The sequence below is a fragment of the Dasypus novemcinctus genome, chromosome 10 (assembly GCF_030445035.2).
Source record: "Dasypus novemcinctus isolate mDasNov1 chromosome 10, mDasNov1.1.hap2, whole genome shotgun sequence".
NCBI lineage: Eukaryota > Metazoa > Chordata > Mammalia > Cingulata > Dasypodidae > Dasypus > Dasypus novemcinctus.
Genome location: NC_080682.1, coordinates 57,600,654 through 57,627,208, shown reverse-complemented (window position 1 = coordinate 57,627,208; position 26,555 = coordinate 57,600,654). Strand labels below are relative to the sequence as shown.

General features: G+C 54.8%; 1 protein-coding gene across 2 annotated transcripts in view; it reads right to left on the bottom strand.

Annotated features, from left to right (window-relative positions):
- Nucleotides 1-26,555, bottom strand: part of ABTB2 (ankyrin repeat and BTB domain containing 2) — a 184,837-nt gene that overhangs the window by 11,076 nt on the left and 147,206 nt on the right. Inside the window, exons 4-11 of one of the 2 annotated variants that reach the window (XM_058305579.2) lie at nt 15,492-15,644; nt 14,110-14,275; nt 11,253-11,342; nt 10,579-10,680; nt 8,363-8,459; nt 7,727-7,862; nt 5,871-5,960; nt 4,230-4,459 (exon numbers count right to left, since the gene is read on the bottom strand). In XM_058305579.2, the coding sequence (XP_058161562.1) occupies nt 4,230-4,459; nt 5,871-5,960; nt 7,727-7,862; nt 8,363-8,459; nt 10,579-10,680; nt 11,253-11,342; nt 14,110-14,275; nt 15,492-15,644 (1,064 nt within the window). The remainder of the gene's footprint in view (nt 1-4,229; nt 4,460-5,870; nt 5,961-7,726; nt 7,863-8,362; nt 8,460-10,578; nt 10,681-11,252; nt 11,343-14,109; nt 14,276-15,491; nt 15,645-26,555) is intronic. The other variant, XM_058305580.2, reaches the window with a different exon arrangement.

The following is a 26,555-nucleotide window of genomic DNA, read 5'->3' as shown; positions in this document are numbered from 1 at the left end:
TTATTCCACACAACCATGACTCTGTCCCTACCTCTTGGAAAGGAGAAAGTTTGAAGAAGCTTCATTGGTCCCTGGGGCAATGAGGGCAGCTAGAGCCTTCATAGTTTATAGCACCAATTACATCCTTGGCTCCTACTATACAACCAGCAAGGGAGAAAGGGCAGGAAGCCCTAAACTAAAGAGAAAAACTGCACCCAGAATAAATACTGTAGTAATCCAGATGCTAAGACACCAACCCAAAATTACAATCCACACCAAGAAACAGGAAGCTATGGCTCAGTTAAAGAATCAAGATAAATCTCCAGATGACATAAAGGAGTTGAGACAACTAATCATAGATGCTCAAACAAATCTCAATAAATTCAATGAGGATATTAAGAAGACACTGGATGAGCACAAAGAAGAATTTGAAAGCATGCACAGAAAAATAGCAGATCTTGGGGAGCAGAATTGGCTCAATGGACAGAGCGTCTGCCTACCACATGGGAGGTCCAGAGTTCAAACCCTGACCCGTGTGGTAGGCTGGCCCATGCGTAGTGCTGATGGGCACAAGGAGTGCCATGCCATGCAAGGGTGTCCCCTGAGTAGGGAAGCCCCACACGCAAGGAGTGCACCCCGTGAGGAGAGCTGCCCTGTGCGAAAAAAGTGTAGCCTGCCCAGGAACAGCACTGTGCACATGGAGAGCTGATGCAGCAAGATAACACAACAAAAAAGAGACACAGATTCCTGGTGCTGCTGACAAGAATACAAGTGGACACAGAAGAATACACAGTGAATAGACACAGAGAGCAGACAATGGGGGGAGGGGGGTTAGAAATTTAAAAAATTTTTAAAAAATACCAGATCTTATGGGAATGAAAGGTGCAAAAATGAAATGAAAAAAAACATCAGAATCATATAATAGCAGATTTCAGGAGGAAGAAGAAAGGATTGGTGAGCTTGAAGAAATGGCCTCTGAAAGTGAACATACAAAAGAACAGATGAAGAAAAGCATGGAATAAGTTGAACAAGGTCTCAGGGAACTAAATGACAACCAGAGATGTGCAAACACATGTGTCATGGGTGTTCTAGAAGGAGACAAGAAGGGAAAAGGGGCAGAAGGAATATTTAAAGAAATAATGTTAGAAAATTTCCCAACCCTATTGAAGGACATAGATATCCATGTCCAAGAAGCACAACGTACTCCCATCTGAAAAAATCTGAACAGACCAACACCAAGACACATACTAATCAGAATGTCAAATGCCAAAGACAAAGAGAATTCTGAGAACAGCAAGAGAAAAGCAATGCATAACATATAAGGATACCCAATAAGATTAAGTGCTGATTTCTCACCAGAAACAATAGAGGCAAGAAGACAGTAGTCTGATATATTTAAGATACTATGAGAAAAAAACTTCCAGCTAAGAATTTTATATCCAGCAAGACTGTCTTTCAAAAATAGGACAATCAAGATTAAAATATTCACAGATAAACAGAAACTGAGGAAATTCCTAAGCAAGAGACCAAATTTTCAGGAAATACTAAAGGATGCGCTAGAGCCTGAAAAAAAAAAGACAGGAGAGAGAGGCCTGGAAGAGAGTCTAGAAATGAAGATTATATCAATAAAAGTAACTCAACATGTTAAAGGAGTGGTGAAAATAAAATATGACAGATAAAACTCAAGTAGTCAGGAAGAAACTTAACCAATGATGAAAAGCACCTGTATTCAGAAAACTGCAACCCAATGTTGAAAGAAATAAAAAATGTCCTAAATAACTGGAAGAACATTCCATGCTCATGGTTTGGAAGACTATCATTAAAATGTCAGTTCTACTCAAATTGATATACAGATTCAATGCAACCCTGATAAGAAGTCCACCAGCATTTAAAAAAAAATGAAAACACAATTAGCAAATTTATTTGGAAGGGAAGGAGTCCTGAATAGCCAGAAACAACATAAAAGGAAGAGCAAACCCTCATCTTCGGACTTTAAAACATTACCTAGCTATAGTGGTAAAACAGCATGGTACTAGCATAAAGACAGACATGTAGACCAATCGAACCAAATTGATGGCCCAAAAACAGACCCTTACATGAATGGTCAAGTGATTTTTGACTAGCCTGTTAAACCCACTCAGCTCAGGCAGAACAGTCCATTCAGCAAAAGGTGCTGGAAGAACTGGATATCCATAGCCAAAAGAAGGAAAGAGGACCTCTATCTCACACCTTATCCAAAAATTAACTCAAAACGGATCCAAAACCTAAAAATAAAAAAGAACAATAAAGCTTCTAGAAGAAATTATTGGAAAATATCTTCAAGACCTGGTGGTAGGTGGTGGATTCTTAAGGGAGATAAGAGAAGGACTGAGTGGATTACTGATGTTTAATGTATGTAGAAGTTTTAATTAGCTTTACTGTAAAGTGTGGAAATGTGTAGAATGGATGGTAAAAATAGTAATTGCTAGTTCATAAACAGGGGTGTGGCTGAAAATGGTAGTCTAGGGATGTAAATGCCAACTGACAGAATGTTAGAGAATAATCTAGGAACTGAATAGCACAGTAAACCAAGAGGTGGATGAGAATTGTGGTTGAAGGTACAGATGCAAGAGTGTCCTCTGTGAGCTACAGCAAATGTACATCACTACTGCAGGGTGTTGGGAACGCATGGGAAAAATACAACTGGAATGATCTGTGGACCGTGGTTAGTAATAATATTCTTGCATCTAAGCCAAGATGTACTGTGTTGATAATGGGGCAGTATGGAATATGTGAGCCAAATGTACACTATGGATGTGGTAACAATCAGATGAAATTATCTTATCTGTAACAAATGTTTCACCACAGTGTGGTGTGTTGGTGAAGGGGTGTTCCCTGGGAATTCTGCACATGTGCATGATTGTTTTACAAGTTTACAACTTCTGTCATAAAAAATATATTTAAAAAATAATAAGGTGTGTTGGGAGAAAAACACACCAAATGTAAGATAAGGACTATAATTAGTAGTGAGATTTTGAAAAAATGCTTTTGTAATTTGTAACAAACGTCTCGTGACAATGCAAGGGATTGATTGCATTGGAGGGTTGAGGTATGGGGCCCCTGTATGATGTTATGCATGTTTGCTTTGTAAGTTCACAACTTTTACTATACACTTATTGTTTATGTATGTTCACATATAAATGAAATAAAGATAATAATAGGGATGGTTGGGGGAAAATACTTTGGTTAGTAGTAATATTTTGACAATGCTCTTTAATCATTAGTTAAAAAAGTTTAATAACAATGTAAGGTGTTGGAGGTAGGGTGAGTTATGAGTCCTACATGATGTTATATGTTTGTTTTGTGAGTTCACAACTATTACTATACACTTATTGTTTGTATGTATATTTGTGTGTGGGTGATATATTTCAATAAATTAAAGAGCCCACAGCACCCCCAGGGACACAGCATGGGTGTACGAGTGTCCTGGGGTTACTGACTGTCGGTGGGAGTGATGTCTCCATTTTATAGCAAGGAACAGCGAGGCAGACTTGCTGAGGAAGGCTGGGACTCCCTGCTCACTTCGCCCAGCCCTGAGGGACGCGGTGTGCCGTGGCCCCGTGATGACACCCTTGCTGTCAGGTCCATGGCTCAGGAGGGGCCAGCACTGTGCTCTGTTAGATGAGCACCACCACTGCCAAACCACCTGAGAGGCGAGACTGAGACGCGGAGAGAGGACGTGACTTGCAGCTGGGATCTCACCCGAGTATGTCTGTCTGTCTGACTAGCCTCCCTGGAAGGAAGGAAAGTGCCCAGACTTCCAGACCCAAGAGAGGAGATTGGCCGCATCACAGGAGAGCACCTAGCTGCCCAGGAGAGACGTGCTAACCTGCAGACCTGGAGGCCGGCTGGTGCTGCACGCCCTCCTAGCCCAGCCACAGAGCCCTGGGCTCCTGGGGAGGAGGCGGCGATGCCCACCAGGAAGGCGGCCGGGAGCAGAAGGCAGGGCCGGGACCTCAAGCGGGTGGCTGCTGAGCAGTGACCGGCTCAGGGGCCGCTCCTGACCTGGCCTCGCTGCAGGAGCATCCCAGCCAGGAAGTCGGCGCAGGCTTGGGTACACCGAGCCACAGCCCCGTGGCCTGCGTGCCCGTGGCCGCCGGCCCTCTTCCACCACGTCGAAGAGCAGCAGGTGAGTGTGGGGGGGTAGCTATGTGTTCATGAGCGTGTGTGCACGTGCGTGCCGTGGGGGCCCTGCGTCCCCGCAGCCTCACCCAGCGCCCTCAGCTCCATGGTGATGTCCACGTAGCCGTGCTCGGCGCTGTAGTACATGGCCTCCTGCAGGGCCTTCGTGCGCGTCCGGCTCAGCCGCACGGGCCCCTCGCTGCCGCTGCCCTGGCTCGACGCGTCGCTCTCCTCCACGCCCTCGGCCAGGATCTCCTCCAGGGACAGCACGTCCGCTTTTACCTGCTGCGGCTGCGTCAGGAGCTTCCTCAGGACGTTCCTGGAAGCCAGAGGAGCGGGAGGCCTGAGAGCCCTGCGACGGGCGGTGCCGCCTGAGCCGTCCCGCAGGTGCCCACAGCCCGGATCGGCTGCTCTGGGGCTTCTGAGGGCTCGGCTTAACATCTTGTCTTCTCTCCCAGGTGGTCAGGTCGGGGTTCCCAGCAACCCCATCCCCAGACATCTGGGCAGGACAGGAGCGTCCAGGACACTCCTCCCTTTAGCCATCCTGTTACTGCTGAGAAATCGTGGGCTTTGGGGCCAAGCAGCTTCTGCCACGCCAGCTGTGTGACCTCAGACAGGCTGTCTGGCTCTCTGAGCCTGACTTTTTCCTCATCTACAGAAAACAGCTTCAGCATCCCCTTCTCCCGGGTTAACGTAAAGCTGACGTGACACATGAAATACTGAGGCTGATAGTGGCTCCTCGTAAATGGCAGCTTTTCTGTGTAAAGCGTCTGCTATGCAAGACATGCTTGGTAAATATATACTTGCTTCCCTTCCATGCTTAGGAATGCGCCCCATGTGTTAACAGGATTTCCGATTCAGTGGGTCATGTTCCCACCCACTGCTGCATTTACCTTATGGGATGCCACCAGCATTGCCATTTACAGGTGACAAGTGTGTCCTGCTCAGGCTCCCACAGGCCAGGTACAGACTCAAACCCAGAACTTAGGGCTCGGAGCCCCAGGCTCACGCATTACGCCCTGTGGCGCTGGGGGCTGTGGGCCAAGAGGCCTCCCTGGGAGCTGAGCTCCGCTGCAGCAGCCCCGCCCACCCCCAGGCCATCCCATCTCTCCCACCTCCGGAGACGGAGGCCTGGCTGAGCCCCCAAGGCCCCTCGCAGGACCCAGGGCCTCTCGGGGCGGGGCGGCGGGCTGCTCGCGGCCTGCAGTGCGCCGGCTCAGCGTGCTTGCAGGGCACTTGGCTTGTGCTCACTGGTATGTCACGGGGAAGGAGACAGTCCCTGCCCCAAGGACCTTGTGTTCCAGAGAGTGAGCGAGAGACAGGCATCTTCCAAGCAGGAGAGGCCACAGCAGGGATAAATACTGGGGGCTGGGTGGGCTAAAGAGGCCCAGAGGCAGGGGTAGAGAAGAAGGGACCTGCAGGGTGGGGGAGCTCTAGGCTGGGGAATGGCAGGGAGGGGAGCAGGGCAGAGGCCTTCCCAGAGGGGAGCCCGGCAAAGGCCCGGTGGGTGTCCAGGAACTGACGTTGGCGTCCTGCCCGCCTTGTTCTTCCGGTCCCTTCTCTGCTTTCTCACACCCTGGCCCCTGAATGGCCCTGGCCCCAGCCTCCTGCCACCCCATCCCCTCCACGGTCAGACCTGGCTCCACACAGCAGGGGCCACCACGTGCCCCTGGAGTGGCCGTGCCTTCCAGCAGGGCTGCCAGGGGCCTCCGCGTGGCCGAGCCACATACCACGTGCAAGTGCCTGGGGTGCTGTGGGGTCCTCGCGGGCAGCAGGGAGGCTCCACCGAGCAGGGGGAGGGCCGTGGTGCCAAGGTGGGCCTGGGCAGCAGTGGAGAGGAGAGTCTCAGGGGAAAATGGGGGCCGCCCGGGGCTGCGGTCCAGGCGGCCTGGAGCGCGTGGGGCCTCTGTCAAGGATGACCGGAGCCATCAGGCTCGTCTTGCAGGCCAGCCCCAGACTAGCCTAGGAGGGTTTGGATGCCGCGTCTCTGCCAGCAGGATGCTGCGGGGCTGGATGTGATGTCTGCCGAGGGTGCAGCTGGGCAGTGGGGGCACTCGGGCCAGGCGCTTGCCTCTCTGGATCAGGTCCCTCAGAAGAACCCCTGGCTCTTCTGTGCTCGGATTTTGCGATGTGCGAGCCTCGAGAACTCGACCATCTGAGGCACTAAGGCAGCCAAAGCTGAGATAGCCGGAGTCGGACACAGAGGGGACCTGGGGGGTGCCAGCTCTGGGCCCCTTGCTGCTCTGCACGGATCTCCGAGGAACGAGCCTGCTCTAAGAAACCACCTCTGCGCTCAGCTGGAGGCAGACGGGGAGACAAAAGTCTTGTCCTCTGTGGCCGTTCCCCCTACCCCTCCTCGGGCCGCCCTACTCCGGCCACTAGTCCACAGAGCAAGCAGGCAGCGTGGGAGAGGCGCTGTCCAGCAGGCGAGACCACGAGTGGCCCCGTGTCCCCGGGCCACTGAGGCCACGGTCGGCCACGGCTCCGGGCTCAGAGGGCAGCTGCTCCCCGGGGGGGCCGGCAGCCGGCTGGCTCTCCAGGGCCCGGGGGAGAGCGGGGCACCTCCCCCCTCCCGGTAACCTGGGGGCACCTCCCTGTAACCTGGGGGGCACCTCTCCCCTCCCTGTAACCTGGGGGGCACCTCCCCATAACCTGGGGGTACCTCCCCCCTCCCCGTAACCTGGGGGCACCTCCCCCCTCCCCGTGACCTGGGGGCACCTCCCCCCTCCCCGTGACCTGGGGGCACCTCGGGGCCATGCCTGTCTTTCCACCCTGGGCCTGCCGCCCGGCTGCTCCAGCCTCCCTGGAGGAACGGGGCCCACGCTCCTGCCGGACCAGGACTCGGCACCCCAGATCCTCTGCCCCACGGCTCCCCTGCGCTCTGTGATCACAAGCTCACCCTGAGGGGAAGGGCCAAAGATGTTTCAGACAGGAATATGGAGAATTCCCTGGAGAGCCGTCAGGGGAACCCCAGCCCTGACGGCCAGGGACCAAGCCCCTTTGGCGGGGAGGGAGCCGTGGGCCTGGCAAGGGTGACCACAGAGAGCCCCCGCGACCCCGTGCCCAGGTCTTCCACCCACACAGCCTCCCTCTCTCCCTGGAACAGCGGGGGGCTGCCTACTCCCCTTCAAGGCCCTGATCAGGCCTCACCTCCTCCAGGGAGCCCTCCCCAAGCCCGCCGAGGCGGTGCGCACCTTCATGGGGGCGGAAGGGCTGGCACGTCTCCCCTCTAGGCTGTGGGCCTGGAGGAGGGGCTGAGCCGCTGGCGCACCTGGCGCACGGCCCTCTCCACAGCAGGCACTCGCTGACTGGACAGCAACTGATGAGCAGAGCTGCCCCGTCAGGACCAGGTGAAACTAGAAACTACAGCTTTGCTCACTGGGCCATCCAAAGACCCACCCACCTCCAGTTACCCACATCCCAGGCCCTCTGCCGGCCCAGCGCCGCATCGTTCTAGTTGATTCGCACACAGGCCCCAGGCTCTGGGAGGACCTCCAGGCCCAGCCCCCCCTCCGGGGGAGGAAGGCGCCTGCGCACCTGGGCAGGGCCCGCGGCGTCACACGGGCAGGGATGCCGCGGCGGGTACCTGTGGCCGTGGGCGGCCGAGTGGCTGAAGCAGTTCATGTCCTCGTGGAGGGAGGACGCCATGCCGTTGGCTTCGAGCATGCAGAAGAGGGGGTCGGCCCCTCGGCCCAGCAGCAAGCTGACCAGCTCATAGTTGCCTGAAAGACAAGGTGGGAGGTGCTGCGGAGAATGGGATGGTGCCTGAGGGCTCCTGAGCAAAGAGGAAGTGAGGGGGATTCTCCAGACTCGGAACATCCGGAATGCATGAACTAACCCCCCTTCCACACACTTGCACTTCACAGGGGGAAGCAGCAGTGATGTGAGGAGGGAGGTGGGAGGACGATGGCTGGTTGTGTCCCTCCACTGTAGCCCCGCAGACCCCCAAAGTAAGGGCCTCTCTGCCCTCCTCTCTCCCTTTCCTCTGCTTGGTTTTATTTGGGTGCCAAGCTTGGCAGAAACACTGACGGATGGGGTGACAAGAAACCCCTCCCCCCCAGGAGCCTAAGAGGAAGGGTTTCAAGGCTCCCCACAAGTGTCTGTATGTGCAGCCCAATGCCCAGCTACAAACCCGCTCGGGGGACACTGCAGGGAAAGGGTGGGGCAGAGAGAGCCTTGCGGCAACCGAGACCCTGGGCGGGCAGGGCGGTGGTATACCTACCGGCCGCAGAGGCCAGCTGCAGGGGTGTCTCGGCGTAGCTGTCCTCGCCGCTGTTCACTGCCGAGCCCTCCACGTGGGCGCCAGCATCCAGCAGCAACTGGCAGGGGCACAGAGGGCGCCGCTCAGCACGGCACGGCTCCGGCAAGCGTGCCGGGGGAGTTTTTGGGTGAGGAAGACTTTTGCGGGCCTGGGACCCAGACACAGCTCACTCTGGCAGCTGAGGAAGTGGGCCTTAAAATCCCAGGTTTTACCCTCAGGGTTTTAAGTTTCTAGAATCTTCATCCCTGCTCTCGTGGCCCTGAGGCAAGTCCCTAAGCTGGGGGACCACCGAGCTATTTTCTTCTCTGAAACTTTCCTATGGACTGTGAATTTCCTCCTAGTTACCTCTGAATTCTCTTTCCAAGAATTCATCCACTTGAGCAGGATAGGAAATAGCTACCAGGGGAAACTGAGGCTCTGGAAGGTGGCAGCGGAATGCTAGAATTAGGGAGACCTGGGTACAAATGCTGGCCCCCAACCAGTGAGCGACCTGGGGCAGAACTTCAACTCTCCCAGCCGCGATCTCTGTAAAGTGGGAAGAGAGCTGCCTGGCAGGACTGCTGGGGAGTAAATGAACGATGCTCACCACACGCAGGGCTCGATAAGCAGGGCTTTTGGGATTCTCGTCAGTGAGGGTCAGTCAGCTACCCAAGGCTGGGACCACTGAGCTATTTCTGGGCTGGACAGAGCCCCACTGTGCAGGCCACAATCCAGCAAGTACAGGCCTTTCCAGGGGCCAGGCGCACAGGGCCGGGGGGACAAGCAGTCGAGTTGGGTGCGCCTGGATTTGCCTTGGGGCAACACCAAGTAGGGGGTTGTGCTTCTCTTTAGTCCCACAAGTGACTTTCAGCACCTGCCTCAACTTTTCTGACAGGTTGTTTGGGAAGACAGAGACCTTCCCAGGGCTCTAGGAAGCAGACCCTCCCCGGAGCAAGCGCTTGGCAGACTAGAGAAAGCACCACCACCGCCCCCCACCCCCGGGCACGCAGTCGGGAGGCGCCAGGCTCCGGCAGCTGAGTGTGTGGTCTCTCGGGCTCCACGGGCGTGGGGGGAGGAGCAGGGAGGAAGGGAAGGACCGTCGGCCTGGAGACTCCTGCGGGTCCGGGATGCCCTGGCACCACAGCCCGCGCCGGTGCCAAGGCGGGAAGCCGGCCCATCGGGATGAAACTGGGCACCAGCCCAGGCGAGGTGAACGCAGCCCTCCTGGTCATCGGGGCTGAGGGCGGAGTCTTGCTCAGGTCTTTGGGAGGGTATTAAGTGAACAGCAGGCGGGGTGTGGCCGCCAGCCAGGCCGTGGCCCTTCACTGAGTCCCACCAGATGCCAGGGCTGTCCTGACAATGATGAATAAACTGGGCGAGCTCCTGCCCTCATGGAACGCTCAGTCTGGACTATGGGGTCACAGGAACTCCCTGAAGAGGAGCCGTGTAGTCCCTCAGACGCCAGGGACCCCGAGCAGCCAGGGATTGCGGGGCGAACGGCCGCCCTGCCTGCCTCCCCTTCTAGCCTGAACCGCCGCCCACGCCATGCGGCCTCGGCTCCCCGGGCCACGGTGGGCATCAGCGTGGCCCGGCTCGAGAGGGGCGCTGGGTCACTCGGACTCCTCCCTCGGGAACTGGGAAACTGAGAGGCTAAGCCTGTACCGGAGGTGCCGGGGCCCAAGCTGGAAGGACGCCACGACAGAGAGTAGCACCGCGAGGGAATTTATGAGGGAGCAGAAAAAGCTTAAGGGCCAGAGAGATGGTCGGAGGTGAGAAAACTGGTGTGCTCAGAATTCCAGCATGTGGTGCAACTAACCGAGAGGCACACAGGTGCTGGAGGGCAGGCAGGCCTGCACTGCTTGAACCTGGGTCTGGGTTCCTAAAATTCCACATGTCCTCACACTAAATCCCCTTTCCTCGAGGCAAACCAGGTGGGTCTGTGTCATGTTGAACAGTGAGCCTGGCCTTAAGCAGGGCCTCTGATATCTCTGATTGGAGGCAGCTGTTCACTCTGGAGAGGCGGAGGGGAGATGTGGAGGGGAGAGGGGGAGGGGAGAAGGGGAGGGGAGGGGGGAGGGGAGAGGGGGGAGGGGGAGAGGGGGGAGGGGGAGAGGGGGAGGCGGAGGCGGTGGGGGTCTGCTTGGGGCCCTGCCCAACAGGCAAGCTGGGGGCACGCTGTGGACCTGGCAGGAGCTCACCTGGACCACAGAGATGTGTCCATGCAGCACAGCAAACGTCAGCGAGGTCCAGTGCCGGCTGTCGGGGTGGATGGATGGGTGCCGAGGAGAGCTGCTTGGAACCTGGAAAATGCCACAGATGGTCAGTATTTGCCGGGTGGGCGATTTTCCTGGGGGGGGGGTGACATAGGAACTCGAGCTGATGGGGTACCCTGGAGAGATGGGAAGAGGATTCAACTCAAATGTCTTCTGCAATCAATTGGTAAGTTCGGCCTGGAGCAGCGCCTGCAGAAGCTAAGAAGGAAAGAGCAGCATGTTCACTCACTGATGTCTGCCCTGGGCAGGAGACTGCAGAGATGAGCACTTCGTGCCTCAGAGGGAGGCCAAGCTAGAAGTACCTGGGGGTGGTGGGGATGGTCAGGGATTAGGGTTGACTCAAGTGGGACAGGCTCTCTAGACCCACGACCATGGCCATTCTCCTGCTCAACTGAGCTCACTCCCTTCTCACACAGCAAGTCTGACTCTGGAGGAAAATCCTCTTGCAAACCATGACCTCTGTGCACCTTGTGTGTCTAGTCCTGTGAGACACATCCACCCAGTGGTCCCAAACACAGCATCCAGGGTGGCTGATAAGAGTCCCTGGGATGGCCTCGTGCTGGGTGAGGAGGCCGGTGCAGCTCTTTGGGCCAACTCACTTGGACGTCCAGGTTTGCTCCGGCGTCAATCAGCATCTGCACCATCGCTTCGTCCCCGGCAGCACAGGCGTACATCAGCGGCGTCATGCCCTGCACGGATCAGAGGCTAAGGCTTGCTTGTCTGGATACAGAACATGGTGACGTACGCCGAGGCATCTGCCCCGAGCCCACAGATCTGCTGGGCCTGGCTGCATCTTCCAAGCTCTCTCGTGCCTTGCCCTTGCCCAGCCTGCCCTTCCCAGCCCACTGGACATGGGGGCCCTGAACAGTGGCCTGGGGGATCACCAGAGCACTGCAGACCCCAGGGCGAGGGGCGCAGGCTCTGCAGCCAGCAGCTGGCAAGTGCTTAGTCCAGTGCCTGGCTCAGCGCAGGCTCAACCTGATGAAGAGCTAATCTCTAAATTAAAGCACTTCTAATTGCAGTAACATTGCCGCCAATTTCACTGCTACATTATGCTGCCAAACGCTAACAGCACCCCCAGGCCCTGCACTGCCCAGTGTTAAGTGATTTACACGCACTATTTCCTTTCGTTACCATAACGTCCTTAATACAGGCCTTCTATCATCTCCATTTTACAGATGGGGATCAGAGAGGTGAATTAACTTACCCAATGTCACACAACCAGCAAGACACCGGGAACCCTGGTCTACCTGAATTGCAAAGCACGTGCTTCGCGGCCTCTCACAAGAGGGTGTAGGAGTCTTTGACTTCAAACCTCAAGCTCCAAAGCAGTTCAGAGCTCTTCCGAAAGCTGAGGCCCAATCCCTCCCTACGTTTAGGTGGGCAGTTAACGGCACTGCTCCTGGCTGGAAAGCTTTTTCTGTGGCCAGTAATAGCAAAGGCAGCAGTGGAAAGTATTATTTCACAGCTGGATGCTGGCAAGCATTGGTCTGGAGCACTGCGCTGTTATTTATTAGGGCGTTTGTGTGTAGACAAGATCATCTTTCCCCATAAATCCTTGCCTAGTGCCCAGAGATAAAGAAATGGCCCAAGATTAATCACAGGGGTGAGGAGAATGTTTACCAACAGATCATTCTATAAATGCCAAGGCTTAGGGAACAAATAGGATCACGCATTTAGAGAAAATTCAACTGCAACCGAGTGAAAACTTGGCTTTTTTTATCTCATCGGCAATATTTGACTTCTCTCCCCAGCCCACCCCCCCATCTGTATACAGTTCCGAGTTTAAGTGATGCTATGAGCCCTATGAAGAAAGATTACTTTTTTTTTAGGTTGTCCTATTCCCACTGCAGGCATAAAATAGGCCGATTAAAAGCTTTCAGGGATAGTAATTAATATTAACAAAACCCAGAAATAACATTTACTGAGCATCTGCTATGTGCCAGATGCAAAATCCCCACAATCGCTCTATGTGGCGGGTATTACCCCCACAGCAGAGGTGAGGAAACTGAGGCTCAGGGAGGTAATGTGTCCAAGATGCCACCGTTATCACGTGGTGGACTAGAACCTACTCTGACTCTGAAGTCCACGGCTTCACCCTTGCGCTGCTGGAGGGGGGTGGGGGCTCCATCAGGATGTGAGCGACAGCGCAGCTTCCAGAAGATCTGACAACCAGCCTGCACCTCCCCGCTGCCCTGCTGAAGTCCCCCTTCAGCCTTGGCCCCTGGTCTCCCCCACCCTGGCTCCTGCCCCAGTGGCCCCTCCTCCCTGCTCTTGCTCTCATGACCCCCTTCCCTGGAACGCCATCCCCACTCCACTCTGCTCACTCCGGTTTGGCCCTCCTCTCAGGCTCAGTTCCCGTCCACTCAGCAGGAGGCTCTTCCTCGGCTGCTCAGGCCTGACTTGTCAGAGCCTACCCTGGCCAGAGGGCTCTCCTGGCATTGTCCTGCACAACCTTGTCATCTCATCCGAGAGCCTCTTTAACTCCTCAATTGTCATTTTTAACTTTTCCCAGGCTTCTATGTGGTATCCCAAACTGGAGCATGCCATGATGAACACAGTGAGTGCTCCCAAGATAGTGTCAGGTAAACAAAGCAGCAAAGGTTCTCCGTTTAGAGACTCCACAGTGGCTGTCAGCCTGGAGTCAAACTACTCTGTTCTTCAAACCCCACTTTTGCCTCTTACCAGCTGTGTGCCCTTAGGTAAGTTATAAGGTCCCTGGACCTGTTTCCTCATCTATAAAACAGGGATAATCAATAGTTCCTGCACCATAAAGCTGCTGTCAGAATCGAATGAATCTATGTGATGTGCTTAGCCCATACCTGGAACATGGTAAGTGCTACATAAATGTTAGCTATTCACAGCAAAAACAAAACGACAAAAAACCAAGTTCTATCTAGAATGACAAACAACTTCCAACACTTTCCATCCTCCTGTTTGTTTTTTTTACTGCTCAGCACTTCTTCATCTAATGTACTCCATAGCGTATGTGTTTACATCCTGTATATTTTACCAGCCTCCCCAACCAGGTGTTAACCCCACGAAGGCAGGGACTGCTGAGGGCTCTGCGCTGGGTCCCCGAGCCTGGCCCTGCCTGGCCCTCGTAAGCCCAGCACGCTCTGACACCGTCTTAGCAGTTATTCTCGAGGGCCAGATTTCAAGCTGACTCCTCTGGCTTTGTTCCCAGCCCTGCATCATCCAGGGCCGTCTCCAGCCTTCCAGCTGGGGGAAGCTGAATCCACATTACCCAGGCTGACCGAGGGGGAACTAGGAAGACTCGAAGGTGACACTCCACTTGGAACAGGTGCAGCACGATGCAGGGGGAGCCCACCTCTCAAAAGTGCAGAGCTGACCCAGTGCGAGGCCAAGGACAGAAGGGACCTTCCGCGACTCTGGCAATCGTCAGTTCCTGACTCTGGCCCCTACGCCTGGCCTACGGGAGCTCTCGGAGCGTACCTGGTCGTCCATGGTGTTAACCCCGTCTGGCCCCAGGGCCTCGATGGCTTGCTGGATGAGGTCTGTCCTCCCGCAGTTGAGCATGCGGAAGCCCAGATCCTGGTTGAATTTTTCAGTAGCTGCTTGGGCATCCAGCCTCCGGAAGGAACTGAAACAGCATTCGGGCCTGTCCGGAAGAGACATGGAGGTGTGTGAGCGGGACCCAGCATGGACTCTCTGCTAGGACTACTTTTCAGTCAGATGTGACCCAGATGTGCTCGGCTGGTGTGTGCAGTGAGGATGGGCTGGGAGGGGAGGACGGAATGACTGTTCTGGTCACGATCTGTGACACGAGGAGCACACATTTCTAAAACTTGCTAGAGAAGTGTTCTGAGCTTTCTGGAGCTGTCAGCTGATAGAGAACCAAGTCCCATCTAAAATAATCTTCCGGGAGGAAGAAGCTACAGCCTGGGCTTTTGCCATAGCACTTGGGTGTGTGTGTGTGTATATATATATATATGTACACACATATATTTTGGCATAAAGAATGTTGCCCCTCGACCTATTAAATGGTCCTCACAGCCAAGTTCTAGCTTCTGGCTCATGCTCTGTCCTCTTCGGGGCTTCCTGGTGAGATCCAAAGGTACCAGAGAGATGACAGAGAGGAGCCTGGAATCCTTTTTGCAATCAACCCAACCTACCAAGAAAAGTCATAGATAAAACCAGAATTGGGGTTGGGCAGAGGGCCAAAGCAAAGACGCAAGGCTCTCACAGGCCAGGGGAGGTCAGAGGGAACCTTCTCTGGGAGAGCTCACCCCAGGAGAGGGTCTAGTACAAGAAAGTCGGGAAGGAAATTAAGAGCACAGGCTTGGGGACCGTAGAAACCTGGGCTCAAATTCTGGCCTGACCACTTTGCTGAGCACCTGTGGGCTAGATACTCTTCCTCCCTGATACTCAGTTTCTTCACCTGTAATGTGAGGATTACAGTCTTTCTTTAAAGTTGTCATGTGGACTGAGATAACACACGCAAGAAGAGGAGCTCAGCATAGTACCTGCACTTAGTGTTCAAGAAAATGGGGGCAATTACAGGAACAGAGAAAAGGGAGAGCCCCAATTACTCCCCTTGCTCCCAAATATCCCAGAATCAGACTGTGTGAGCTCTCCTGCCCAAATCCAAATGAGCGCGTGCTCTTTGTACTACAGCAGTGGCTGCAGAAGCAACCAGAGAGCAGCCGAGGCCCCGAGCAGGTCTTGCAGGACAGCCTTAGGGCAGTTCAAAGGAGATGCAGTCCCTGCTTGCTGACCGCCTCCAGCCTCCAAGAGGAGAAGGGGGCAGAGGGAGTCACCAGGGGCTGGACATGGAGATGGGGCCCCTTCGCACGCCCCCCTCCCCAGTTCCGCACTTGAGCTGCCGGGGCTCGCAGTCTAGGCCGGGCAGCAGCAGCCGGGCTGCCTGCCGGATGTCGCCGCTGTCCACGGTGAGGCTGCGGCGGTGCTCGGCGTACGTGATGGCCACGCGCATCCACTCCATCAGCGGGGGCAGCAGCATGAAGGGCCTGTGGGGCAGAGAGAGGATCAGGCCCTGGGGGCACCCCCTGAAGGGCACAGTGGCGCCCCCTTAGCACACACGCTTGAGAACAGCCACATGGGCTGATGACCCCGTGAATGGTGCCCCAACGCCCAGTTAGTGAGGGGCGGAGGGCAGCTGCCCCTTCTCTCACAGAGCCCCGATGTGCCGCCCATTTCCACAGGAACCCTGTCGGGGTCAGAAGGAAACCTTGTCTCAGCCCCGATCAAGAGCAGAACCTGAGGGCCCGAGGGGGTGGATGGCAGAAGGGGTTACAGTGTGTGGAAGTGGGGGCTCCTGCTCCCTCGAAACCTCTTGGATAGTGGGTCCAAGGGAAAGCGTCCAACTGGCCCAGGCTCCACGCCCGGCTTTGCCGCTAGCAGCTGTGTTACCTGGTCACCAGAGACAAACACGCCCGAGCCCGCTTTCTGCCTCTGTAACACGGGGGGTATCTACTTCTCGGGGTTCTGTGAGGCTGCGAGAGACGCTGGGTATCACATCAGTGGTGGGACTGATAGCTCTGCCTTCTCAACTGGCCAGGCCGAGGCCCGCCGCCTGGCGCTCGGGCAGAAGCGGCTGCTCGAGTCCCGCAGGAGGGGCCGGGGCCCAGGCAGCGCCACGCGAAGCAGCAGGGGCGTGCGCCTCCAGGGGGCATGCTCACCCCTCACCAGTCACGTGAAGAGCGCCCCTGACATCGTGCAATTCAGGGACACTGCCGCTCAGATCCCCCTCCCCAGGCCCTCCCAAAGCCCACCCGGGGTCCGCGCACTACTGAGGAAGGCTCCCTGCCCTCTGGCAGTTCTGGGAAGGCTCCCTGGTGAAGGCCCCCTCCGGAGACCGGGGCACCGTCCACCAGACCCCGCTGCCGCAGGGGGCGCTGACAGCCAGTCTTTGGCTTTGTGGCTCCACAGACACGGGGCCTGCTGTGCCCAGAGTCGATGCAGCCCTTCCCCTGCCTTTCAGGGTGCAGGCAGCCCTGGTGCCCCACGGCCTGTGCCCTCCAGCCCTCCTGGTGCCTGCCACCCCTCCCTCCTTCCGTGGAAGTGAGCTGCGAGCCTTTCTGTCCCACAGCCAGGCCCCCACTCACGCCCCCCCCCCGCCATGTCCAGGTCCCCCAAGCAGCAGACCCTACTGTGACCACCACCTGTCCCCTGACACGCAGGGGCCTCTGAGCAGGAAGACGACCTCCAGTCTGTCCTCAGCTCAGTGAATCAGGAGCCTGGCCCTCAGACCACTTATCTCAGGGCTTCGAAGCATCTCCGAAGCTATGAAAGTTTTTCTCCTTGGGTTGCTGGAAGCTTTTTTAAAACAAAACAATCAGATGTGATCTTGAGGGTGGTTTGTTGGCAAGTTTTGATGTTCTGGTTCATCATTTCAGAAAACACACCTGGGACAGAGTTCGCTGAGCACCACCGGGCCTGAGGAGGAGGGCCACAGGCCTGACACCACCACCCCCCTCTCCAGTCCTGCCTCATCCCTTCCACCTGTACACACCCGAGCGCCAGGCACCCTGGTTCTCAAGCCCACCCTGCCCATTCCCATGTCCTGCGGGAACAAAGCCATCCTCACCTCTGCCTGTCCAGATCCTGTTTATCCCAAAGGCTTAGTTCCAAAGCTACTTCTTTCTAGAAGCCTTCCTAGATCCCCTGCTCTCCACCAAAAAAAATATCCCTTAGCGCTCTCTCTTCGACCAGAGGGTTCACATTCCTGATTAAATTATTCCTCCTAAGGACTGGAACGATGTCTTCCTCATCTCCGTATTCCCCAAAAACATGCCCAGCATGGGGCCTAGCAAAAGGTCCTCAGTAAAGGCCTGCTGAATGACTAACAGAACAGACGCACACCAGCAGCCTCGTAGAGTGTGTCCAGGAATTCAGTTATGAACCAAGTCAAGTGAGTATCTGCCCAGAAAAGAATGGCATATCATTTTTGAGGGCATGGTGTCGACTCACGAGCGGGCGTCTGAGTCTCCGTGAGGACAATGTGTGTAGCTAGGCAGGAGAAACAAGCCCTTCAGGAATGATCTCACTGTTCCATGGCTGTGGGTCCCCGGCTGCTGTTTCCTTTCTGGTAATTTCATCTAGCCACTGGGCATGCTGCAAAGAGTTGGCCTGAATTATCTGGACATTCTGGAAAACCCCTATAAAAACTCCCATGTGCAATGACTGTGGCTGTTGCACAACACCAGGGTAAAAGGGCCTTCTGGGAGTAAATGATGCATGCCTGGTCCCCAAGGCTCTCTGCTTTGTTCTCTTCCAAAGAGAAAGGCTGTTTTCCCTCTTTTTGCCTTTTCCCTAGGCCGAGCTCGGCCACAGGCTTTCAATGTCAGAATGGAGATGTCTGCAGGCCCAGAACCATGGAGAGGGGTCAGGGCTGAAGCACCTTCTCTTTCAGCCCCTCTGCTCACTGCACTCTATCTCTGCTGATTCCCAAACCTTAGAATAGCGGTTCTCGATTCTTTTTGGTCTCAAAAACAATTTTGCACTCTTGAAAATTACTGAGGACCCCAAAGTGTTTTTGTTCATGTGTACTGCCTTTATTGAGGTTTACTGTGTCAGCATTTAAAACGGAAACATTTAAAACGCATGAACATACAGACACACATTCCATCAGCCTTCGGCGATAACATCATGGCATGTCACGCAGCCTTGGAAAAACTCCACCAGGCGCTCGTGAGAAAATGAGGGTGCAAAATGCAAAGGATGCCATATTCTTATGAAAATAATTTTGAGCCCACAGACTCCTTGAAAGAGTCTCCAGGACCCCTGGGGTTCCCAGACCACACTGAGAACCGCTGCCTGAGAACGGAGATCCGGGAGACAAGGCTGCTCGCGGCCTGCCGGTGCGGGGGTGGTGGTTGCCGCGGCCGCCCGAGGCCTGGCGCTCCTGGAGCGGCGTTCGGCCTGCGTGTGCTCGCCGAGCTCAGGGACCTGAGATGGTGGGCCTCTTCTCACAACACCCTCACGGGGAGAAAGTTCTGGTGTCCTCGAACCACCTGAACTACCACCTTGGGCATATCACTTGCCCTCTTTGGGCCCGATCTGCTAAAACGAGGTAGATTTAGGTTAGCAGTTTCCAGCTTTTCCACCGTCAGAACTCTTGGCTGTTATTTCAGAGTCCACAGGATAGTAGCCAGCCCGACAGGGCAGTGGCCAGCTGCATGAACTCGGGAGGGAGGCGGCCCGGGTGGGAATTCAGGGTACTCCCAGTGAATCAAACCGTGTGACGGCGCACAGGTTACCTCACCTCTCTCGGCCTCGGCTGCCTCATCAGAAAAATGGGTATACATCATAGGACCACTCACAGAATGGTTGGAAGGATGGATGTAAAGTGCTTACTTAGGACAGAGTAAGTTCATGATAAGCGTTAACTATTATTACTATTTTTGTGTCTGGTGATAGAGAAAAAACATAATAGCAAAAAAAGGTGACAGGAATCTGGTCCTATTAAGTGCCTTGGCTCCAGGCTTCTTCAAGTCTAGCCAATCTGCCCCCTAAGCAAGTATGAATGTGTAAAGTTTGCGAAAGCCTGCCAGCCAGCTGCTCACCACCCACTCCATCCCAGCTCCTAAGACAGAGGAAACAAACGCGACCACTATGTCGAGGGGAATCTGGAAACTTTCTGGCAGTGCAGGCTCTTGGCCTTGGCAGTGAACGAGCTGCACAGGGAAAGGGGCGAGAGCAAGGAGCCCAGGCCCAGTGGCCGCAGGTCAGGGGCCTCAGGCGGGGGTGAGGGTGGGTGCGTGTGGAATTACGGGGAAGGGTGTGCAACCTCCCACGTGCGCCAAGGGCTGTTTGTGGCCTGACCAAAATAACTCCACACACACACACAGGCCAACAAATCCAGTCTGAACAAAGCCACAGCAAAGGGTTATGGACTTGCTGGTAGCATTGGTCTTTGGGGGCATACAAGAGCAGCTATTGTCACAGGGGGGAGTCCATGAAATGTGCCGAGGAAAAACGGGTCTTTTCACATGAAGAAGGTGGAACGAGTCCCAGACCAACTGCCCTCAGTGGCTGGAGGAGGAAGTGGAGACCTGGGGGGCTCGGCAGCTTGCCCCTGTCACAGAGCCAGTTCAACAGCAACCGCGGGGCCCAGACCCCAGTGACAAAGTTCAGCTTCTCCTCATCTCACGCTTTACATTAATCACTTAGACGAGCCTGATTGTATCAATCTAATGGTCCCACATAGGCCCCTCGACAGGACTCAGACTGCAAAAGCCTTTTTTTCCTCATTAAAAAAAATGAAAGAGAAGAAATTTCTTAAGGCCTTGGTTTTAAGCGGTCCCTGCAACCTGGGGTGGTTGGGGAGGGGGGCCCTGCCCCACTCAGCAAGCTTCTGATTTATTGGAATTAGAGTCCTAGAAGCGGTGTCTTAACACGGAACAGGAAATGCCTCCAATTTCCAGCTCAAAGCAGGTTCTGTTCTTCCTTGGGGCATGCAGGGGCCTTAGAGAGGGTCAAGGTGGCAGATGAGGCCCAGGCTTGGAGCCAGAGGCCCAGGCTCGAGAAGGCCTTGCCTGCCTTTGTCCCTGCCTGGTGGGACAAGTGTTGGTGCCAGCAGATATGTGCTGCTCTGTACCCACCTGTGAGGATGAGGTACAAATACTCAGGCAGACCCGGATGTGCCAGGTGCTAGGCAGGGCCTCGATCCAGCCTGCATTTAGCCCCTGAAGTCTCAGCTGTGGTTTCCTAGCTTCAACTCTTGCTACGAGCACAGAGGGCTTTGGGGTGCCAGCCTGGCTCCCAGGGCTGGGAGGGCTTGGGGAGGTACACTACGCCTGAGGCTTCCTCTGAAATGAGACTTCCCATCACCCACCACCCCTAAGCTCTGCTCCACACATCTCTGAGCACCCTGGCATCCAGGAAAGGAATCTCAAAGGGATGGGCCAGAGAGCTAACGATGACAGTCAAGGAAGGGGTGACCACCATGTTGCCTGCCCTCAGGCCCACATTCTTCTTCTGACCCTGCCCCACCTTTGGTGTGGTCTGACCCAAGCACGGAGGTTCACTGGGTAATGCCAACTACCGCCCCTGAATTCACCCCTTCTCAGGGAACTTGCTGGGAAGCATGCTGCCCCACACACCTCCCTGTCTTGCTGTTTGGGCTGCGGTGAATGGCACTGCCCAGAACATGCAAAGAGGCCAGACTTTTCCCAATCGAGGGGCTCCACAAGCAGAGACTTGTCCTGGAAGGTCACGGCTGGCTCTGCGGTGCCAGCTCCAAGGCCCTTACCATGCTTTCCCTAAGATTTCCGGAGAGCACCATGGCCTAAAACCAAGCCAAAACTTCCATGTAGAATAATACCAGTACTGTCTCCCCAAAGTCAGATTCTACTCTCAGCACAAAGAAGGCAATTCTAGTCTGGTTCACATCTTGGACTAATTTTTCTAGAATTGCCTGGTAAACCGGAATGGTTTGGCCCAGCATGGGGTCAGAGCTGGGTAAGCTTCTTTCTTCGGCCCCCACGCCTGTGTCCTCCAGCAGCCAGGCTGCCTCAGAACACGGAGCTGACCCGGGCCAGAATCTCCACCTGGGTCCAGTGACTCCTGCTGGATACCGGGCTTAGGGCCTTTGGGGGCGGGGGGGCCGTTTACGCTACTCTTTCTTCTCCTTTTCTTACTAAAACACATCTGGTCCATATTAGAGGCCCTCAATAAAGCTCCACTTGCCCAGATAGGCTCATGGATATAAATTTACAACACAACCAAGTCTTGATTAGTTGTGAGGGATTTCCTTGCCTCTTCCCAGGGGCTGCGCCCCCCCCCCTTTGGGCCTTGGGACAGGGGCCCAACAGGCAGCAGTGGGATGGGAGTGATTGTGTGACATCCTGGCCTGGCTCCCGAGGCATCCAGCAGTAAGAGAAAGCCAGCGGCATTTAAAGGACGCTCACCAAGCCCCGGCACTGCTTTCAGTCCCTTACACACGGTGCCTCACTGAACCCTCACGCCAGCTCCACGAAGCAGGTGCTCTTTTGCTCTTATCCCCATTCTACAAATGAGGAACCCGAGGGTGGCAGAAGTGACGTGACCTGCTGGGTGCTAAGCGAGGCCCTCCCTGACGACCAGCCCTGCCAGAGCTCCCCACTCGGCAGCTAGCACTGCCCCTCACACCCTCACAGCACTGACAGCTTTATACTGTTTGGATTTTTTGTCACTTTTGTCCCTGGACTACAATTTCTCTGAAGGCAGAGACTTTTGTTCACTGAAGTTTCCCCATCCCTTGGCATGGGAGCCCAGGTCAGAAACTTGATTTTTAAGTTTATAAATGGCAGTGGCCCTGTTCTCACACCTGGTGGAAAAGCGCTCTTGATGGATGCTCTTATGGTGGAACTATTTCCGAAGGGCTCCGTAGCTCTGCTCTAAGTCAGTCTCACGATACAGTGATGTGGGGAATGCGCCTTCACTCTTATAGGCTTGAGTTGACAGGGTACTGGCAAATGATCCTCTAAACTCCAGATAAAAAGCCATTTCACACGAGAATTTTCCAAACGGGGACAACTTCCTGGGGGCGTCTGACAGACTGGGGCTGAAGCCGTTTCTGGGAAAGCAGTGAGGATGCCAGGGTGGAGCCTCGTCAGGGCAGGAAAGAGGCAGGCGTGGCTCTGCAGACGGGGCCCGTGCCCTCAGTGGCGGGGACGCAGCCATCTGTCTTTGGTAACTGGGCAGGCTCTGGGGCAGTATCTTTTGTGGGTGGGATGGCACAGATTCCGGCTGAGACTGTGGGCACGTCAGCACCCCTTTCTCAGGCTGCAGGAGGGCTCTGAGCTTGTGAGATCTAGAGCTGCTGAGCCATTTCTCAGGCCAGTGCGCCCCAGCGTGCCTGACTGCGGGGAGGGTAGCTGGTCCGCCAGGCCAGTCTCACCGCTCTCCACACCCGGGATGGAGCAGGGTGAAAACAGCTCTTTCTCACTTTGCATGGGTGTGGTTCCCTCAACCTACCAGCCATGCCTCCCCCACGCGCTCTCTGCTGCCACGGGCTCGGAGCTGTGCCAAGAGACCACACGCTCTTTCACTGTGTGAGCCAGACAGGTGAGGACCTCCAAAGCGCTCAAACACACGCTGCTCCAGAGCGTGCAGCCTCCACTGACATGTGGGACCCCATGGCTTGAGCATCCTGCCTCACCATCCCACAGGCAACTGCTAGAAAGCAGGGTGTCAGTGTGTGTTGGGGAAGGGGTGTCTTGTTCAGGATCTCAGTGTGGGTATTGCTGATTTGATTCAGTGGAGGATAATCACACCATCCCATCCCCCATAGTTTCATAGGCTGCAGGCGAAGAGTTTCCAGAATTTTCTAGGAGGCAGCAGGGGATGGGACTCTTGAGGCCTGACAGCTACACATGTGCATGGGGGAAATTCCTGACTGGCAATTAACTAGCGGCTTTGCCTCAAGCTGTAGATGGAGTGAGTCCTGGGGGGGTGGGCACGCCAGCCCAGCTAGGGGAAGGGAGGCATGTGCAGGCCCCAGGAACGAGGCAGAACCTGCTTTCTGCACCACATCCTGCCTACAGGACGGCCTCGTGGAAGACGCTGCTGTCGGCTTCCCAGCAGCGGTGGCTGCATCACTATGATTTGCTGAGAGCTGACTGTGTGTCAGGTAAGCCTGAGACCACTCTTTAAAACAATTCTAATTCTATAGCCAAGCTGCAAGGTTTGGAGACATGTCTAAGGTTACAAAGTCAGCAAATGGTGACCTGACACTAAATGAAAGACACTGGGGTCTTTCATGATACCCACCTGCCTCACGTGACATGCCCTGACCCGGAGCCGACAGGCAGAGAAGAGGAAGGCAGGCGTGACGGAGAAAAGGCTCGCCTCGGTAGTCCCACCTCTCCACCCTGCCCAAACTCCAGCTCCTGCACCCATGGTCTCGTCATGCCGCGAACTCTGCTGACTCTGGTAATGGGAGGCTGGGCTCGACCCCACAGCCTCGGGGTGCATCCCAGACCCATCAGGAACCTTCCCGAAAACATGCCAATATTACAGCAGCGAAGGGGACCAAGTCACAGCTGTCAGAGGCGACTGGTCTTGTGGTAGGAGAGAAATCAGAAATCTGGCAGGCAAGTAAGAGCCGGCCAGAAGCCAACCCAACTTGGCTCCAGACGTCACCATGAGCTCCTGTACTGCCCCGGCCTCCATGTCTGAAAGTCTAAAGCGCAGCCCTCGGAAACAGCCTTCTTTAAGGAAACAAAATGGATTCCCTTTAGAGTTGGGATTTCCCAGCATGGAGGGGCTCTCTGGAATCTGGGCAATACTGCAAACAAAGGGGACTGCTGCTGCCGGCGTTACACAAACACTCCAAACAAACGAAGCCCACAGGCCCTGGCAGTTCCCAGTCGTCTCCTTTTCTGTGAGGACTGGTGGGCCCAACAATGGCACAGGAAGTTGAAGGCAAGTGGCAGCCACCAGGGGCACCTGTCAGCAGCCAGGCCAGGATCCTGTCTTGTCTCCGTCCCCTGGTATCTGGCATTACCACTTCCTTTGCTCCAAATCCCTGGCTCATTCCTGTCTGAGATGCTGGACGAGCGCCCACCCTCTGGCTGGCCGCTGCAGGCCAGCAAGCTGGCGTCCGCGGGGAAGAGGGCTTGGCAGGAGAGCGCTGCCCGTGTCGCGCTAGGGCAGAGGGGTCTGGCGGAGAAACGTGGCTCCCGGGATCTTGCCCTCCTTCCTCTGAGGTGGGGTGGGGTGTCGTTATTTCCCACCTCAGACAACGTGAATTCGCCACATTATCAAGTCCTCCCCGGTGTGCTCAGGAACTGTCTCTCCCCGGTGGGGAGCCCCTCACCCTTCAAGGCCTGGGTCTGCTCATCTGTAAATGGGCATGTACCACCTCCCTCAGAGCTGTGGTGAGGACCTGACAGGGAGCTGTGTTTGAAGTGCCTTAGAAACCACAAAGCTCCGTGTAGATGCTTCTACTCTTACCAATGTGAAAATAATCAGAATCCCACCTCTCCCAAGCTAGAAACTCCACAGTGGCTGCCGAGCACGTGTAGGCACCCGGGCTGAACCACGACCAAGGGATACGGGAGAAAGTACTTACCCCACCCAAGAGCTATTCTCATCTATTTTGCTCCCATTTTTGGGTAAACAGATGGAAATTTAATGTCCAAAAGAGGGAGAGGAAAAGAGAGAAAAGAGCTTAACATTGCAAATCTTCTTGAAATGGTATTCAAGGGAACCACAAGTCAGTAGCATAAAGCCACGACTGCCATCATCTCTATTATTTGATAAGAAAATACTTTCGCAAGCTGAGCAAAAGACTAACGAGCCTGCTTCTTTAGACTGAACACACAGCCTGTCTGTGGGCGCTTATTCATGTAAAGTGCTCATATGAGGGGAAATGCTCCCCCTTCTGCATCTGGAATGGAACAAAGCGGTGCCTCTCCTCTCTGGTACCTCACTCGCGTTGGAGGGCATTTCCCCAGAACGTGGGGTGCTGCCCTAGCAAGTAGGCACTGCTTGGATTTCCACTTCCTCAAGAGGAAACTGAAGCTCAGACAGGTCAAGTGACTTGCTGGGATCACACAGCCAGAGACAAAGGGGCTGGGATTCAACCGTCATACCACGGGACTGCAAAAGAAGCCCTTCTCGGTCAGGCTGGAAAATCACTCCCTGGATAAATAATCAGGGATGACTCAAAAAAAAAAAAAAAAAAAAAAAAAGCTACTTTTTGTGTTTTTAAAATGCAGATCCACTTCTATGAAATATGCACTTTGAAACAACAGGAGTCCTTCTGTGCCTTTTGCTGCGCGTGCCACCCCACTTGTCACAATCTCCTATGACTGTTCTCTAAGGGCCAGTTAAAACTCTGGTTCACTCTGGGGCTGTGTCCCAACTACTCTATCCTTCTCTGAGATCTCTTGACTATGACGATGGTAACTGACGTTTACACACTGTGCCAGGTACTACCCTCCATGCTTTGTGCATGTAACTCCTGTCATCCCTGCAACAGCCCAAGAGGTTGGCACCGTCGTTCCCTTTCTAGAAAGAAGTGACTGAGGCACAGAGGCTGAGTGAGGCCCCAGGCGCCCAGCTGGTATGTGGCAGTGCTGGGATGGGAATCTAGGCTGGCTCCAGAGCCCGAAGGCTGACCTAACGCCTTGTCTTGCAACCGAGCTTCCTCTTACACATCTGGTCGTTTTGCCATTTTTTTCCTCTGTCTTGATTTTGCCCCCTTCATTTAGCTGGAGACTCAATCACATCCGCCACTCTCCATAATTCTATTATTCCCTCATTGACAAAAAGAAGTGCAGGGAGAAAGAGGAGTTAATACAGCAAAGCACTTAAGCCAGGGCCTGCCCCCGTGTGCTCCATCAGTGCGAGCTGCAGACTGCAGCCCCGGTGGTGGCAGTGGCAGCAGTGGCAGGAGCAGCAGCAGCAGTAGTAGTGATAGTACTTGTATTAATAGTAGTATTACTACTACTTGAGAACAAATTTTGAGAAATATCATACTTCATCAATGAAGAGAACCTATTTTGGATGTTCAACACGTCATCTAAACATGTTTATGATTATAGTAAGTGTGATGGTAGCCACCATTTAAAAGAACTTTTTATGTGTCAGGCACTGAACTGAGTGCTTCGCTGTATCATCTCATTTAACACCAGCAGCCATCTTATCATCTTCACCATTGTAACTGTGAGGAAACCAAGGCCCCAGACGCTCAGCTCACATATCACGTGCTAGAAGGTCGCAGAGGTAATGCCTCTAGGTTGACCCGAGAGAGTCAGAGACTCCTCCCCCCGCTTCGGCAGTGTCAGAAGCCACAGGTGTGGCTTCTGGAGTGGCTGGAACCCGAGGGACTGGGCTGACACCTCTGCTGGCTGCAGCACTTCCAGCTTCTCTTCACATACACTAAACCTTCTTGGCCAGCGTGACATGAAACAGGGCAGCCAAGAGCT